The sequence below is a fragment of the Dipodomys spectabilis genome, unplaced genomic scaffold (assembly GCF_019054845.1).
Source record: "Dipodomys spectabilis isolate Male_0828 unplaced genomic scaffold, ASM1905484v1 ptg000043l, whole genome shotgun sequence".
NCBI classification, from domain to species: domain Eukaryota; kingdom Metazoa; phylum Chordata; class Mammalia; order Rodentia; family Heteromyidae; genus Dipodomys; species Dipodomys spectabilis.
Window position 1 is genome coordinate 24,518,465 of NW_024870720.1, and position 16,175 is coordinate 24,534,639.

At 35.9% G+C, this 16,175-nt stretch overlaps 1 protein-coding gene across 1 annotated transcript in view; it reads right to left on the reverse strand.

Moving 5' to 3' along the window:
- The window catches only part of LOC122106842 (transmembrane protease serine 11A-like), a 34,944-nt gene extending 19,185 nt beyond the window's left edge, over positions 1 to 15,759 (reverse strand). The window contains exons 1-4 of the mRNA XM_042678372.1: positions 15,639 to 15,759; positions 13,507 to 13,625; positions 2,802 to 2,869; positions 705 to 855 (exon numbers count right to left, since the gene is read on the reverse strand). Of these exons, the coding sequence (XP_042534306.1) occupies positions 705 to 855; positions 2,802 to 2,869; positions 13,507 to 13,625; positions 15,639 to 15,759 (459 nt within the window). The remainder of the gene's footprint in view (positions 1 to 704; positions 856 to 2,801; positions 2,870 to 13,506; positions 13,626 to 15,638) is intronic.
- Positions 15,760 to 16,175: the final 416 nt, after the last annotated feature.

The following is a 16,175-nucleotide window of genomic DNA, read 5'->3' on the forward strand; positions in this document are numbered from 1 at the left end:
GGATTACAAGCATGAGGCACTGGCACCTGGGTTTTTAGTGATTTTGATAGCATTATTTATCAGATGGTTTTAGTGGCTCCAAAGTTGGTTTATAATCATTTCTCCAATTGATTATAGGATGAAAGTCATTAAAAACCTTATAAGATCACCATATATAGACCCATCCATGCTTTTTTTTTTAATTGTAAAAATGCTGTACAGAGAGAGGGGTTACAGCTACATGAGCAAGGTAATGAGTGCATTTCCTATGGAGCATTGTTGCCTCCTCCTTTGTTTTCCCCCTACCATCCCTTCCCTATGCTTTTAGAAGACGACAGGTAAGTTTGTGTTTTTGGAAGCTCCCATCTAGAATCACAGTTATTGCTTTACCCTTGGTATTTTCACTTGCTTAGTCATAAAGGCAGAGGATGCTCAGATTAACCCTCTGTTTGCTGTAAAGCTTTGCTTTTATTTTGGGGTGATTACCAATCAATTTCTTCCAGGAAAACCACTTGAAGATTACATTCAGACATCCTTTCATCAGAGAATGATTAAAAAAAAAAAAAACAAAAACCCTTGAAAGGCCATATGTTGAAATTGAATTCTCTTACCTATGAATTCTAACTGACTTGAAGTGGAAATGACAAATGAGTTTATGTTTATACAAAACATCAACTAAATAGGGAAGTTCATGTCACATAGAAAGGAAGCGACTTACTATTGGCTTGTACTGATGAGACATTTATCGGCAGGGCTCTTGTTTTTCTAATCTTCTGATTTAAGATGTGGTGGCTTTTCTTCTCTCTTTTTGTCTTAGGCACCGTAGAGGGGATCTGGTATGCTGTAACAGTATCTGCCTTCACATCATCTTCTGGGCTATGACAAATACAACAGAAAGGTGCACGTTCAAAAGATGCATCTGGTACTGTCCTATCATCTTTCCCGTATCTTCCTTCTTGATTTATGCCTCAATTGCTGACTGCCAAAGTTTAGTGCTTTCATATTTACACCCTTCTTCTGTATGTCATCCTTGGTGTGCTTTTGACCTGAGGCTATTTCATAGGTTCCTTCTTCCAGCTTTTATTATGTTTTAAGTGTGTTTCCCTGATTCTTTTGAAGGCTGGTTACAGCAGTTGGGTAACTTGCAGTCATAAAAAGTCATCATCCAAATAAAGAGCTCGGAGGACTGGAAGGAAGCTTCCTGTTCTCTTGGGACAATGAATCATAATCTGATATCTGAATCATTGCTACAGCATTTATAAGAAGCGGTCCTCTAACCCTAGTGCAGTCATTAAAATGATGGGACATTTGCTTCCTTAAAAGGCTGGTTTCTCTTTGATCAGCTCTGATCTTGAGACTGGTTTATTTCAAATTGAAATACTTCTTCCTTTGTTTTCCATTCCACAAAGCTTAGGACTAGTAGATAGTTACAACATATCTAAAAGTATCAATTCCCTCTTTGCTATACTTGAAGGTGTGGTCTCTTATTCCTATTCAAGCTATGTAGCAGTTTCTTCAACTTTGTATCTGTATAGGTTCAATCCTGCCATGCATGGAACTTATTTTTAATAGATCCTTAAATTAGGAAAATAAAACAATTTTGAGACTTTTTAAAAGTTGAAAATAATATATATTAATCTGTCATCTTTTCTAATTTTGCTACAAAGTATCTAAACAGTAAAAAAAATTATAGGCCTATTTTCCCCGAATCTTTGGCTAAAAAAGTAGAGTGTTATATAGATTCCAAGACATTTTATGTATTGTGTTCCCTTCAGGTGTTGGGATAGGAAAGTACAAATACAAATACAAATAGGTGTCCAAGTAAATTTCCATCTTAAATAAGAGAAATTGACACTGATCATCAGATAGAATTTCTCTAGAATCACACAAAATAAATTACATATTAATAATGGTTATAAATGTGAAGGATTTCATGAAACTATAAGAATGTTTTTAGGATGCCATGACAAATCAGAATTTGAAAAAAAAAGATGGCATGAAATTTAGAAAGTTCTAGTGTTTGTATGCTTTTCAGCTTCTAAATTATCCAATTCATACTATAACAGTCTCACGAAAGTCTTCAATTACCAGAAATGTATAAGAATTTGGAATAAGTAAACCAGTAAGACATTAGCCTATTGGTAACAAAGTCTATTGGTGATTATTTCTTTTAAATAAATCCACAGATGAATATAATCTCTTTCTTTTCCTTTAAGAAGATTAATCATACATATTCATGGATTTGTGTCTGAATGTTCAGCTATGTGATTTTCAAAGTAAGACAACTGAAACCTCTGAGCACTTTCTGCAACTGATCTGAGCCTTCTTCCATCCTAATAACAACAAATACAATAGAAACATCTTTTTGTTTGGGCATGTCTCTTGTGACTACGGTTTTTTTACTGGTAAAGTTTCGTAGTCAACTCTGTCTTCTTAATGCTTTCAAAGTGACACATCTGTCAAAAGCATAGTACTTAGTGCATGCAGTGACTGGCAGCTGGGTTTTCCCAAGGCTATGGGGTTTGGGTAGATTTAGACCTAATAACCAGTTGATAAACTTTGAATCTTGCTTCTGCTATTTGGGATAACTGTCTCCTGGGGAAATATAAGTACATCACATCCTCTTCCACACCACCCAAAATCTTACTTTTCTATTACAAAATAGTGGCTAGCTCTGTATTACAGATATAGACTGAGACATAGTATCTATGAGCATACTAGTAAGGGCTGAATCATAGAGACACACAATATATGAAGGATCCTGAATCTTTTGCCCTTTGACCCTCTAGGCTGTGATTATACTGTAGCCCCAACATACGTACATCAGCCTGACTACTTGATTCTTGATGTAGTGCTTGTTCAAAGTAGAATCTATGAATATCTTGTCCACCTGTTATTTCAAAAGAGAAACAGTATGTTAACGAGATAGTTTGTAATAAAGCTATACTCTGGATTTTAAAATACATAAATAATAGCATTTTTGTTTTAATAAACGATTCTCAATTTTCACAGCATGACAGAATTATTGGCTGAATTAAAAAAATATCTGATATTGGGGCTCCTCTCTCAAAATTTCAATTGGACTTTGAGTGACCTGGCTGCTCATGTTTTTAAGGCACCTCACCAAATGATTCTAGCTTCTTGTGTAAGTGTCTGGAGTAGAAGATACTCTAAAACTTATAGAGTGAATAATAGAAAGATACAGAACAGAGATAAGAGAGGGAATGAGACTTTGAAATTTTTTACTTTTAAAATGATCTTTAAGTAGTTGTACAAAGGAGTTAGTATTTATCAAAGCAGTTTATGAACATAAACATCTTGCTCAATGTCACCATGTTCAACATTCTCACCCATCCCTCCCAACCCACCCCTTCCCTCACTCTTCTTAATTTTGTAGGATGTGTAATGGATTCTTGGCTTCACTCTCCCCTTCTTCTCCTCTTCTGGAATGAAGCTTTGAGAAGTGATGGAGAGAAACGGAGTTTGTTTCTGCTGCTCATGAACTGGCCAACTTTGGAGAATACACTAAATCAAGTAGAGCTTCAGTTTTATAACTTATAAGGCAAAGGATATTAATATTTTACTCATCGGGCTAGGAGGATTAAATACATAGAAAGTACTGGGAATGTTTGGGCTGGTAATTGGTGGTCCTCTAGCCTCCATGTTGGCATTGCAGGTCTTTAAACACGAAGTCAAAAGTGTTACTTAGTCTGTGTCACTGAGGAAGAAGAAGAAATGGGGATTGTTTTGTGTCAATATACACAGCTGTGCTTGCCTGCTACAGCATGGTACTGTGGTGAATTTGGTTTAGTCTTCCCAAGTAACCACTTGGTAGCCATCATTCAAGTAGATAAGCCAAATGTTTGTATGTTGGGGGGTGAGGAGTGGGGAGGGAAATGTCTGAAGAAAAAGCTAAGGAAATGAACTCTTTTTTGAAAAAAACAAAAATAAAAAGGAAAGCTCTTTCAGGGATCAAGAGGCAAGCCATGACTCCTTTAGCACTACCAGGAAGCTGTAGATGCTTCATTTGGAACCATTATAATCCAAAATCATTTTCTCCTCTGACCTTTACAATTCCCTATGGAAAAAATATTATTTTGATTCCTGTTTTTACTAAAAAAAAAACTGTGACTCAAAGATACTATGGGAATTTTTCCCCTGGTTTCATGTAGTTAATGATAAAGTGGGACTTAAATCTAGATTTTGTATCTATGGGATCCATATTTGTCCATGCAATAAGATAGTTTCCTTGTTAAATATAATGCACATTTTACTTCAGTTTATTTCCCTTAGAGCACATTCCTATAGATTTTCAAGTAAATAGTTAACTAACCTAAAGATAATTCAGTTGAATACTTTTAAAGGGACATATTTGGTACTAGTTTTAGATACAAGATCAAAGGAAACACTTAAATATTGATGAATTGTTACTATCACAAATGTGCCTTCATCCATAAGGAAATCCTAAATTTGGTGGTTGGGGATTCTATGAAAGAAACCAAACTATTTTGTAAGGTGTGCTTTTCTGAGAATGACATTGTTCTAGTCATTTCTTGTGACAACTAGTTCTATTACTCAGTACCTGGCAAGGAAGTTCCCAAAGAAAATAAAAGGCAAACTAAAAGGAAGTGGGAAATGTGATGAATTTTAAAAGGAAGGAAAGTCAATAGCAGTTGGATATTTCAGTAACTTTGGTTTGTCATCATCCTTTGAATCAGTTCCACCCATCATTGATTCTTGGTCATTTGGAACTAGGTGAAGGCACTGGATCAGGTTTTGGACTCTGGATGATACACTCTATCTGGCAGTGTGCCCACTGAAAATGGCCAGCCCTAGCCTTAATTCGATCTTTGAATTATTACATCTGTTGGGGAAATAGGAGCTAAAAGAATACCGTAAGTCTAGGTAGAAGAAACTTAGGTGATGCCAATGATACAAAGTTTCTTTTTTATTATTCAGATTATAGTACCCTATGTTTAGAAAGTCTCAAGAATCAAGTCAGGAGTGAGGTCTCGGGATCTTCTGGAGCTATGGGCTGCCGGACATTTTAAGAAAAGTGGCACAGGGTTTAGTAAAAAATACTACCGAATTTATAATGGGAAACCTGAGAAAACATGAGTATAAATGTAATGGCTGAAAGGAGTTTATCTAGAAATGAGCTTTCCAGAAACCTTGAAATTTTGTCTGCCTGAGAGATTTAAGGCTTGTATCAATACAAACTTTTTTTTTTTTTAGGACAAAATTAGGGTCTTCCAATTGCCCCACAGTTTTGGAAGACAGTTCTTCATTTCAAACCTACACACATTTTTTTTTGTCAGTGTATTATTATTATTTATACAACTTGGTAGAATTAGTGATTTACAAATCCCTGTAGCCTCTTTCTTCCAGGGGAATTTGTAGAGTTTTATAGTTGGAGTTATTCTTAACATGGAACAAAAGACCCCCTCTTTCTGCTTGATGGTATTGGAACGTTGGAAATTGTGTTAGGATTAAGGTCTCTGGGCAACTGAAGGTTAGTTTGGTGTTTAATGAAAGAGTTAGGGAGAGGTTGACAACTCAAATAAACAGATACGCCCAGACATTCATCTTTCATTCCTCAACTAGCTGTTCTTACATGTCACCACCTTTCGCTGTCAGCTGCTTCTGTTACAGCAATCTGTGTCTTTCCATATGGGTTGCTTAGGTCTCAGACATCAAAATTCAGATGCCTATGCCATGAAGACTGGAAAATGGAATTTTCAATCTCTTGGTTCCAATATAATACCAGATAAGTTTTTAAGTACTCAAGAAACTAAAGGTGTACCATGGAAAAGTTTTAGATATCATTTATTTATATAGATATAATTTATATACAGATATTTATATAGATATAATTTATCTATTTATATAGATATAATTTATATCACATGAAAGCTGGCATAAGAGGCCCTTTTATTTTAAAGACAACCTTAATCTGAAGTGAGTCTTAATTGAATTTACAGTTCCAATAAGGAATGAATTCAAGATAGACATAGAAAATAGAGTGCAATTGCATTTTAAACTGTGTTCACATCATTGTTAGACTTCTGAGGTTCTTACCATCTGTCCACAGCATGCCTGTTCCATGTTCTCACCCTCGATATTTTGCAAGTATTTTCCTGTGAACTTGACCTTTGGCCTCGAGTACCTTCTTCTTTGCGGCTAGCTTTGCTTTTCTGAATCACAATTATCTGTCTCTCAAGATCTATCTCAGATAATACCTCCGTTGGCATTTCCTTCATCCTGAGACCAATCATTCTTCCTTCCACCTCAGGTTTTTTTTTTTTTTTATCCCTTTTACATCTTCTTCTAGTTCACATAGTTATTTATGTAAATATGTGATTTCGTTTACTAAAGTGCTAAGCATTTTGCATAGACTGATTTATGTTGTCATATTCTGCAGTGATTTTTGAATGATAACTGCAAAATGAGTTGGCTGAATTAGTGTACAAATAAAAGGAAATTAAAAATTAATATAGCAGAAAACCTTGCATTTACTTGTTAACATTATGAAGGTTTTGAATGTACTTTATACATCTGAATGAGATAAGCATTCCTAGAAAAAATACACATGAATTATTTGAAGACATATTTTTTTCTCCTCATGGACACCTTTTGTGTCAGTTGTTTCTTTGTAGAAAACCCCTTTATTATGAGACTATAGACTTTATAAAATCAGGAATAATAATCACTGATTTCTTCCTTAGTACCAAGTACTAAGTCTCTTATATTTCAGGCCAGTTGCTTTCCACGTCAGCATCTAAAGTGAATACTGCTATTATCTGCATTATATGGATGAGGAAGTGACTTGCCCAAGTTGACATTTCAGTGAGCCATAGAACCAGAATTTAGCCAAGGCCATCCAGACTCAGAGTCTGTCAATGTTCTCACAGTGCTGACCACAGGCAAATACACAAGCAGCAGTGAGTGGTCCCTAAGTGGACCAGCAACTGAAGGAGTATACTCTTGACAATTTTTACTGCCATACATTGTTGTCTTCATTTAACATGTCAGTGTTGTTTGTTTTTCAAATTGAAGGTGTCAGCTGTAAATCTCTCCAGCCTAGCTGGTACATGGTCAGGCTGAGCATTAAGGGATGCTGCCCAAGATTTTGGGGTTCATTAACTTCTGAGAATCAGGTCTCTCTCCCACAGCTTTGAGCCCAGTGCTTCATCTAGAGTTGGACAGAATGCCATCAGAGGTCCGTGGGTATGGGTGGAGCATCATGGAAGTGTGGCTTTCTTGTTGCTCTAAACTAGAAGATAATGAGGTCACTAATGGGGTGTCATTCTGTGATGTTATCAGTCATTTCTTTGATCGCATCAGTGTGACTTCAATATCTCTTTGTGGAATGTCAGAAGGAAACAGATAGACATCAAGGACCAAGTAATTGCACGCAGTCAGTTGCAATACACTAGAAAACAATACCCCAAATTAAAGATTATAAATGATAAAGTATTAACGTTTTACTGTGTCACAGAATATGTCTGCAAATAAACCTAATTTGGATTTATTTAAAAATCGAACAAAGTGGAATCAAAACTAGAATATCTAAAGCAAAAAAAAAGGTGGTTATTAGAAGGCTCATGTATTTTGAAATTTTCATTATTCTATTAGAGAAAAGAGGGTGAGGAGGGGAGTAGATAAGTAGATAGATAGATCAATAGAGATTGAGCATCATTTCACTTAGCCTCTGTTGTAATGCCTAATGAGATGCTGAATTTACTGAGTGGTATATGACATTCTAGGTAATGTGGCATAATGAAGTCTGTGTTTATATTCACAACATTAAAATTTTTTCCTATGCTGAGGATTGATTATTTATAAAAATCTACTCAAGTTTAAGTTATCTCATACTATTTATTTTCTTAGAAAATTTCTCTCAAAAGATATAGCCATCCATACCTTTTCTCCAACTATAGACTTTTATGATAGACATACACACAACTATATCCATCAGTATTCTTTTCTCTCTGCTATAGTACCTTCTATTGTTGCCTTCCTCAGCCAAAACTAACACAAATAAATGAATTAACCATGATGAAGATATATTATAATATATCAGTTAAGAATATATTGTGGCTAGGCACTGGTGGCTCATACCTGTAATCCTAGCTGCTCAGGAGTCTGAGATCTAAGGATCATATATTGAAGCCAGCCCAGACAAAAAAGTCCATTAAGACTCTTATCTCCAGGGCTGGGAAGTTGGCTCAGTGGTAGAGCACTTGCCTTGCATGCCTGAAACCCTGGGTTTGATTCCTCAGCACCACATAAGCAAAAAGAAAAAAGCCAGAAGTAGCGCTGTGGCTCAAGTGGTAGAGCGCTAGCCTTGAGCTGAAGAGCTGAGGGACAGCGCTCAGGCCCAGAGTTCAGGCTCCATGACCGGACCCCCCACCCCCCCCAAAAAAAGACTCTTATCTCCAATTAAGCACCAAAAAAGCTAGAAGTGGAGCTGTGTCTCAAGTGGTAGAGTACAAGCCTTGAGCATAAAAGCTCAGGAACAGTGCTCAAGCCTTGAGTTCAAACCTGGGACTAGCATACACACAGATAAAAGATTATATTGTAACCGTATTTATAATGACACCATAATTAATAATTTATAAGCTTATGGATTTTAAAAAATAAATGAAACAATTGATGTAGGTTTGAATCATTTTATCCTCTTTTTTAGTTGAGTCTCTTCTTGACACGTAGTTGAACAGCACATGTTCAGTGTTAGCTAGCTAGCCTCAACATTCCCATCCATCATCTGTAAGCTATAGACTTAGAACTCAGACTTAGTTCTCTTTTCTGTAAAGAGAAGACAACAACACCTTTTTGTAATGTTAACCTGTAGGTTCCATATGAAATTATATAATTAGCTATTTTTCCAGGCTACAAGTTAAATACTGATATGTATCTTTTTCAATGTCTAATCTTTAATTACAAAATAAATGCAAGTCTGAAATCTCAAGTAAAAATTCCTTCACAAGCTGGGAGTGGAGGTCTATACCTGTAATCCTTGCCTTTGGGAAGTTGAAGCAGGAAGATAAAGAATTCAAGGCCATGAGAGTTGTTTGGAGGTTCTAGCAGGGGAGTGCAGCTTCTATGTCTAGGATAATCTTATCAGATGAACAGAAAAGCTCAAAAGCTATGTACATATGACCATATAAGATGATGCTAAGTGAAATGAATCCCAAGATATGGACATAAGAGTTTTTTCTTTGTTGTTGTTTTTTTAATGTACTATGCGATTTTCTTTTGTTTCTTTTGTATGTTTCCCCCCTATGGTACATCCCCTGTTGTTGTATTTGATTTTGGTGCCCTGCATCTTGTATATACATTTATGTAATTTGGGGAGGAGAAGGGGAATAACAAAATGCTGAAATAAGGACACAGAATGACCCAATCATTCCCACAATCATACCCACAAGACACTATGTTGAAAATGAACTTTACAACTTTGGGAGGGGAGAGGAGGAGTGGGGGAAGTGGGAAAGGGAAGGGATAGTAGGAGAAAAACAAAGGAGGGGGTAACAATGCTCAACAAGTAATATACTCATTACCTTACTCATATAACTGTAACCCCTCTGTACTGCATCTTTACAATGAATTTTAAAAAAAAGAATTCAAGGCTAACTTAGATTACACAGTAAATTCAAAGCCAATCTGAGTTGTAGCAAGAATTTATCTTAAAAATTCTAAGGGCTGGGGAGGTATTTCAGTGGTGGAACATTTGTCCTCATGCAGCAGATTCTGCGTTCAATGCCTAGCACCACCCTTTCCCCATGGGACTTTGTCACTGTCTGTCCCAAGTGTTGCTATGTTTAATGTTCATGGTGGCTTCTGTCTCCGATTCTTTCAAATCCTAGCTGTATCATTTAATAGGTATGTGACTTTGAGAAAATTAACCTTTCTGCACCTAGATTTGAAAATTATAGTAACTTTACCTCCCTTACAAGGTTGCTATTCAGGATAAGGTGAAAATAATACATATAAGATGCTCTGTATGGTACCTAACATTCAAAAGGTTAATTTTTACTATCACCATGGTACTATAAGGTCAGAACTTTCACATAGGTAGTGATGCTATGATCTTAAGAGCTTTTCCTCTTTCTGAAATATACTAAGTGAGGCATTCCTTTCAGTAAGTAGTAACTTTACTCAAACTCAAAAAATTTGAGTGACAACAAAAGTGATCTACTTATTTGGGAGTATTGCTGATTATGGACTGAATCCAGCTTTCAATAGTTCTGTTTATGATTTGTGTGACTTTTACAAGATGTGCAAGTTAGATATATTCAGTAGAAACTGTGCTTTATAGAAACTTTCTACTCTCAGTAGAACTTGTACTTTGAATTTTAGATTCTGATCATTACTGCCCAGTGGGCAGTAATATGCTACAGTTTTAGCCTTTTGTGAATATAGATATTTAATGAATTATATGCACCATTGAATACTTTATTATTAAACAAGTTTTATGTTAGATGATTTTAATCAATGATTCACTTTAATGTGTTTTGGGCATAGTTAAAGTAGGCTAGACTAACCTATTGATGTTTAGTAACGTAAGTGTATTGGAAACATTGTTTTTGTTTATGATATTTTCAAGTATGATGAATTTAGCAAGAGATGGTCTGATCTTAAGTTGAAGAGCTGGTATCTGGTCACTGGAGTCATCTCTAAAGAATGATATGAGAGAAGGGCTGTTTCTGTCCCATTGTTTCAGGGAATGAGACTGAGTTTTAGTAGAATTTGAGCATGAACTCATTTTACTTTTCCATCTCCATTCAAATTCAAATCAGGAAATCCTAAGTTATGAAGACAAACAGGAACTACAGCTTGCCTTTCTGAGAAATCTAATTAGTACCCATATAGGAGAGAGAGAAGAATCTGATGTTATTCATTAGGATTTAGCAACAATAGACAGGAGTGGCTCAGGATGAGGCACCCGCTCTTCCTGTAATTTCTCTAAAACAAACTTGATGGGGAAGGGGTGGATGGTGGAGGAAAGAATACCTGTCTCATTTAAACAGGTATAAAATAATACAAAGCTCTTCTTTTGAGAGTCCTTATTGATCTTCCTTTCCTGTGAAATTCTCTATATTATTGCCCTCAAGATCCAGTTTAATCCATAATTATATCATGCCATGTTGTCCAACTTCACATGTATTACTCATATCTCTTCAAAGAAATGGGTAACAATTTGAGAAGACAGATCATATTTCCTTTTCTGTAAGATCCAGGTGCCAAGAAATACAAGTGAGCTCAAAAACCATGGCATATACATTGAGGAAAGCTTTGATTGGTTAACTGGTTTTATTTGAAAGCTGCCTCATTATATAGTGTCTAGAAATTTAGTTCTTACTTAATAGCACTTTTCAGAAGTGTTCTTCAGATGCTTTGGAGACAGCATAAAGGTCTATGAATGTAATATCAGAAAATATGGTAAAATACTTTATGACTTAGGAAGGAATAAGTTTCCTCCAAAGTAGTTATAAAGCAAAGAAAACTGATGAATCTGATTACTTCCAAGTTATGGACCTCTGTTTCAGTAGTCAATATTAACAAAACACAGAATATATAAGTAGAATATCTACAATTAATATATTATTAGTATCTAGGAAAATGTAAGAAACTCCTGCAAAGATATATGAATAAACAAAAAACGGAGGCAAAAATCATGTACAAGTACTTTACAGAAATGAAAACCCAATAAGCTAATATGTATAGGGATGATGTACAAATTCATTATTACTTGAAAAATGCAAATTAAATCATAAATAAGATACTATTTTATGCTTATTAGGCTGTCAAATGATACCAGGAAAGAAAAATCACATAATTCTAGATGCTGTGAAATGAGTTTTATGTAATCCTCAAATCCATATCTTGACATCCTAACCCACAGTGATGGCCTAAGGAAAGGATTGGGAAGCCATAATTTGTCCATGAAGATAGGCCATCTTGAAAGAGAAAAAGGTTTTCTTGCATTTTACTACATATGAGAACCCAAGAAATGGTTTTGTAGGAATCAAAAAGCAAGCCCTCACCTGACACCAAACCTACTGGTTAGTTGAACTTAGACTCCTAAAGCTTTCCATTTGGAATACATGTTGGCTGTTTAATTCATCCAATGTATAGTACTTTTGTTATAGCAGTTAGAACCAATGAACACTTACATACCATCGATGGACATGCACCTTGATTCAGCCACCATGACGTGCTGTCCTTGTACCAATTAGTTAAATGAAATACTTGCAAAAGGCATAGTAATTTTATTCCCAGAAATGTTTGCATGACCCAAAGGGAATACATAGGAATCTGTTTATGGCAGTAGTTCTTGGGGTTATAGGCAAGTACTCAGGGAACACATGGCAGCCATAAAGTATGAATTGTCATATAGTAACTAATAGCAATTAATTAGATGTACATTCAGCAACATGAAAAGTTGAGACAAAATTTACTTCTAATACAAAAGATAAGTTTGAAACTTGGGCACATAAAACAAAAATGCAATTTTACACTAGTGAATACAAACAAATCACTCATGAATCACAGAAAGCAGTTAGTATGGGCTTGTGGGAATAAAGGATATTAAGCAAGTGATGATGATTGACAACCAGAAAGGGGCTTTGCATATTACACTGATGAGAATGTGTCATTATTTCACTCAGTCTTTGTCCCTGAGAGGCCTGTCGGCATTTTTACTGGTTAATTAGAGATGGAGATTTGAAGACTTTTCTGCCAGGGTTGCTTTCAAATCACCTTCTTCCAGGTCTTGGCTTCCTGGGTAGCTAGGATTGTAGACGTGAGCCACTAGCTTCCATCTAGGCCTGCATATTTTTGTCTTTAATAATACATTGGTGAAGTAAATTGAATATATTTTGTTGTCCTTATTTTTCTCATCCTTTTATAAAATATTCTAAAGCCCAGCATTGGTGGCATGCCTTTTAATCCTAGCTACTTAGGAGGCTGAGATGTGAGGATCATGGTTCTTAGACGACCCACCAATTAACTACCAAAAAAGCTGGAAGTGGGGTGTGGCTCAAGTATATGTAGAGTGCTAGCCTTGAGAAGAAAAGCTTAGGGAGTCAGTGCTCAGCCCCTGAGTTCAAGTTCCAGGACTGGCACACACAAAAAAATACTCTAAATCTTAAAGTGAGGTCTTAAAAAAAGGGTACAGAATTATAAATAACTAGCTCTGATACAGTTATACTTTTATTAGGAAAGTATTGTGGTGAAGTTGGGAAAACAATTGTCTCAGTATTATCTTTAAATGAAGTGGTTGAGTAGGGACAATGGTTTCTCAGAATTATCCACATGTTGGATAGGAGAATTTCTTTACTCCTCTCTCAACCTTCTCATTCATCAGATACTGATGGATGAGATATGGGTGGACCAGGAAATCTGCCAGCTGATTCTGACGGAGATGGTCTGAAACTCTTATATTTCAAAATAAAGGAAACTATCTACAAAATTCTCACCATGTATGTTATTTTACAAAAACAAGAGTTTTTATCAACTTACCAAATGTTTATTCATCTCTTGCAATTCCTTAAGTTGATATGAGCTCTTTTTCTCAGTATGACTATTATCTTGGGGATGTGAAACTTCAACGATGCCATGGTAGTATTCCATTCTCTGACCTGCAAAGAAAATAGAAAGTAGGAAATTAAGTAATTCAGGAAAATTTTAGGACAAAGATTTAATTCTAATATAGCTATTATGAAGTCTTAAATACGTTTCTGAGCTTTGAAATTGAGTTTCATAAGTACTAGTTTGCTGTTAGATGTTAAAAAGAAATAGTAGCTGGCATTTGTTAAATGTGCACTGTGTTTCCAGTACCGTTCTATGTGGTTAACATGTATTATCTGATCACATTCACTTTCTAGGATGAACATCCACTTTATTTTACAGAGGAGGAAAATAAGACACAGTGTCATAAGTAATTAGCTTTGTGTTATATAACTGTACAATTAGTAGGTGACTTATCCAAAGTTTGTGTTCTACAATCTGGCTCTAGAGCTTAAATATTCATTATGACATTGCTCCTTACTGAACTGGCATATAAGCCACATATATTCTACTGATTGATAATAGAGGTAAATGGGTATTTTTATGAATTTTTACTTGCAGTGAGATACTTAGAAACAGACAAACAGCTATAGGAAGGCGAGGGGAAACACTATCTGAGACTGTAGGTAAGAAAAGTATGTAATGGGAATAAGTCAATCAGATCTTTGCAATAAAAAGTAATGGGTCTCCTGACAATGGACCGAGAAAGGAAAGACTGAAGGGTAATGACTCTAAACAGACTATCTCTGAACCCATGGATTTTTACTTATTAACTATAGTCCATACTGGTATCAAACTTTGTTTTCATAGTTAAGAGGATTTTGTGCAATCAAATGAATCAACTCGAGAATCATTTGCCATTGGCATAAACTACAATTGGGGTTTTCATATGAAGACTGGATTATGGCCTTAAATCGTCTTAGTTTCCTATTAAAGGCATTATTCCCTCATCAAGTCTGAGAAAGGTGACAACAAATATAACCACGATTGAACTCATCATTTTAACCACCCACAGCAGGTGAGAATGACAAAAAGATTCATCAAAAAGAAAGTGATTTATACTTTGCATTGAGAGGAAAGAGAGAGTTGGAGGTGTAGTTCAGGTGGTAGAGCATTAGTCAATGAGCAAAAATATCAGGTACTGTGTTCAAGTCCTGACCAAAAAATGTAATAAGAGAGAGGAGAGTTCAAAAATGCATTGTTTATGCTATTTTAAATATATTAGGCAAAAAATATAATTCTTGAATACTATTTGGGAAAGAGGGCACTTTTCTCTAAAAAGTGATGTTTTCTTGGTTTAGCTATCATTATTTTGTTTTATATGTGTTTTTATTTGTCCTAGAAAAGCTGATGGGCAGAAAATGATGGTCAGGAGTAAAAGAAACAAAGGGAAATTACATTTAAAAATAAGTGGGTTGGGGCTGGGAAGATGGCTCAGTGGTAGAGCACTTGCCTTGCATGCCTGAGGCCCTGGGTTCGATTCCTCAGCACCACATAAGCAAAAAGAAAAAAGCCGGAAGTGGTGCTGTGGCTCAAGTGGTAGAGCGCTAGCCTTGAGCTGCAGAGCTGAGGGACAGCGCCCAGGCCCAGAGTTCAGGGCCCACGACCGGACCCCCCAAAAAAAAAAATAAGTGGGTTAACACAGTTTGTTATTTAAATATATAATGAAAGATGAAAATTGTTTAGTATGTCTAAACAAACAATTAGCATGTCTAGTACAATGACTCTTTTAAAATATTTTATGTAGAATACTGGACTGCAAGTTCTGTGAAATCTGAAAACTTCCCTACTTTGCTTAATGATGTACCCTGGGAACCCAGAAAAGTATTTGCCTGTGATAAACATATTAACTATTTGCTAAGGAAATGATCAGATACATTTAAAAATATTCTAAACGTACCATTTACAGATGCAAGCATACATTTCCTTCACTTGTCTGCAAATAAAAGTGAAATTCTTGAGGGAAGGGGTGACACTGTTCACAAAGAAATGTCCTCATTACCAGACTTAGGTAACTATAACCCCTCTGAACATCACCTTTATAGTAACAAATTTTGAAAAGTGAAATTCTTGGTTTTACCTACCAGAGCCTAGGAAGGGAGCCAGAACAACAACAGTCAGGACCATCAGTATCAGTGCCAACACAATGAGAAGGACAACCAGCCATGGCTTCAGAGCTCTGCTCTTTGGGCCAAATCCTGACATTCTGCAACAAGATAAAGGCCCCGCATTACTCCCACAAGGTCAAGGAAACTAGTTCAGATTTCCTTGGATAAATTCAAGTCTCCTTAGATTATGCGAGTTTCCTTGGATAAATTCAATGCAAGACATTTGTCTTCCATTTTGGTTAAGATCACTCTGAGGGGAGAAACTGGGAGAAAATCAGGGAAGAGGTGACACTGTTCAGGTAGCCTAGTACTAGAGTGCTTGCCTTGCATGCATGAGTCCCTGAGTTCAATTCCCCAGCACCACATAAGCAGAAAAAGTTGGAAGTGGTGCTATGGCTTAAGTAGTAGAGAGCTAGCCTTGACCTGAAGAGCTAAGCGTTAGCACCTAGACCCAGAGTTCAAGCCCCATGACTGAAAAAAAAAAAAAGAAAAGAAAAGAAGAAAAGAAATATA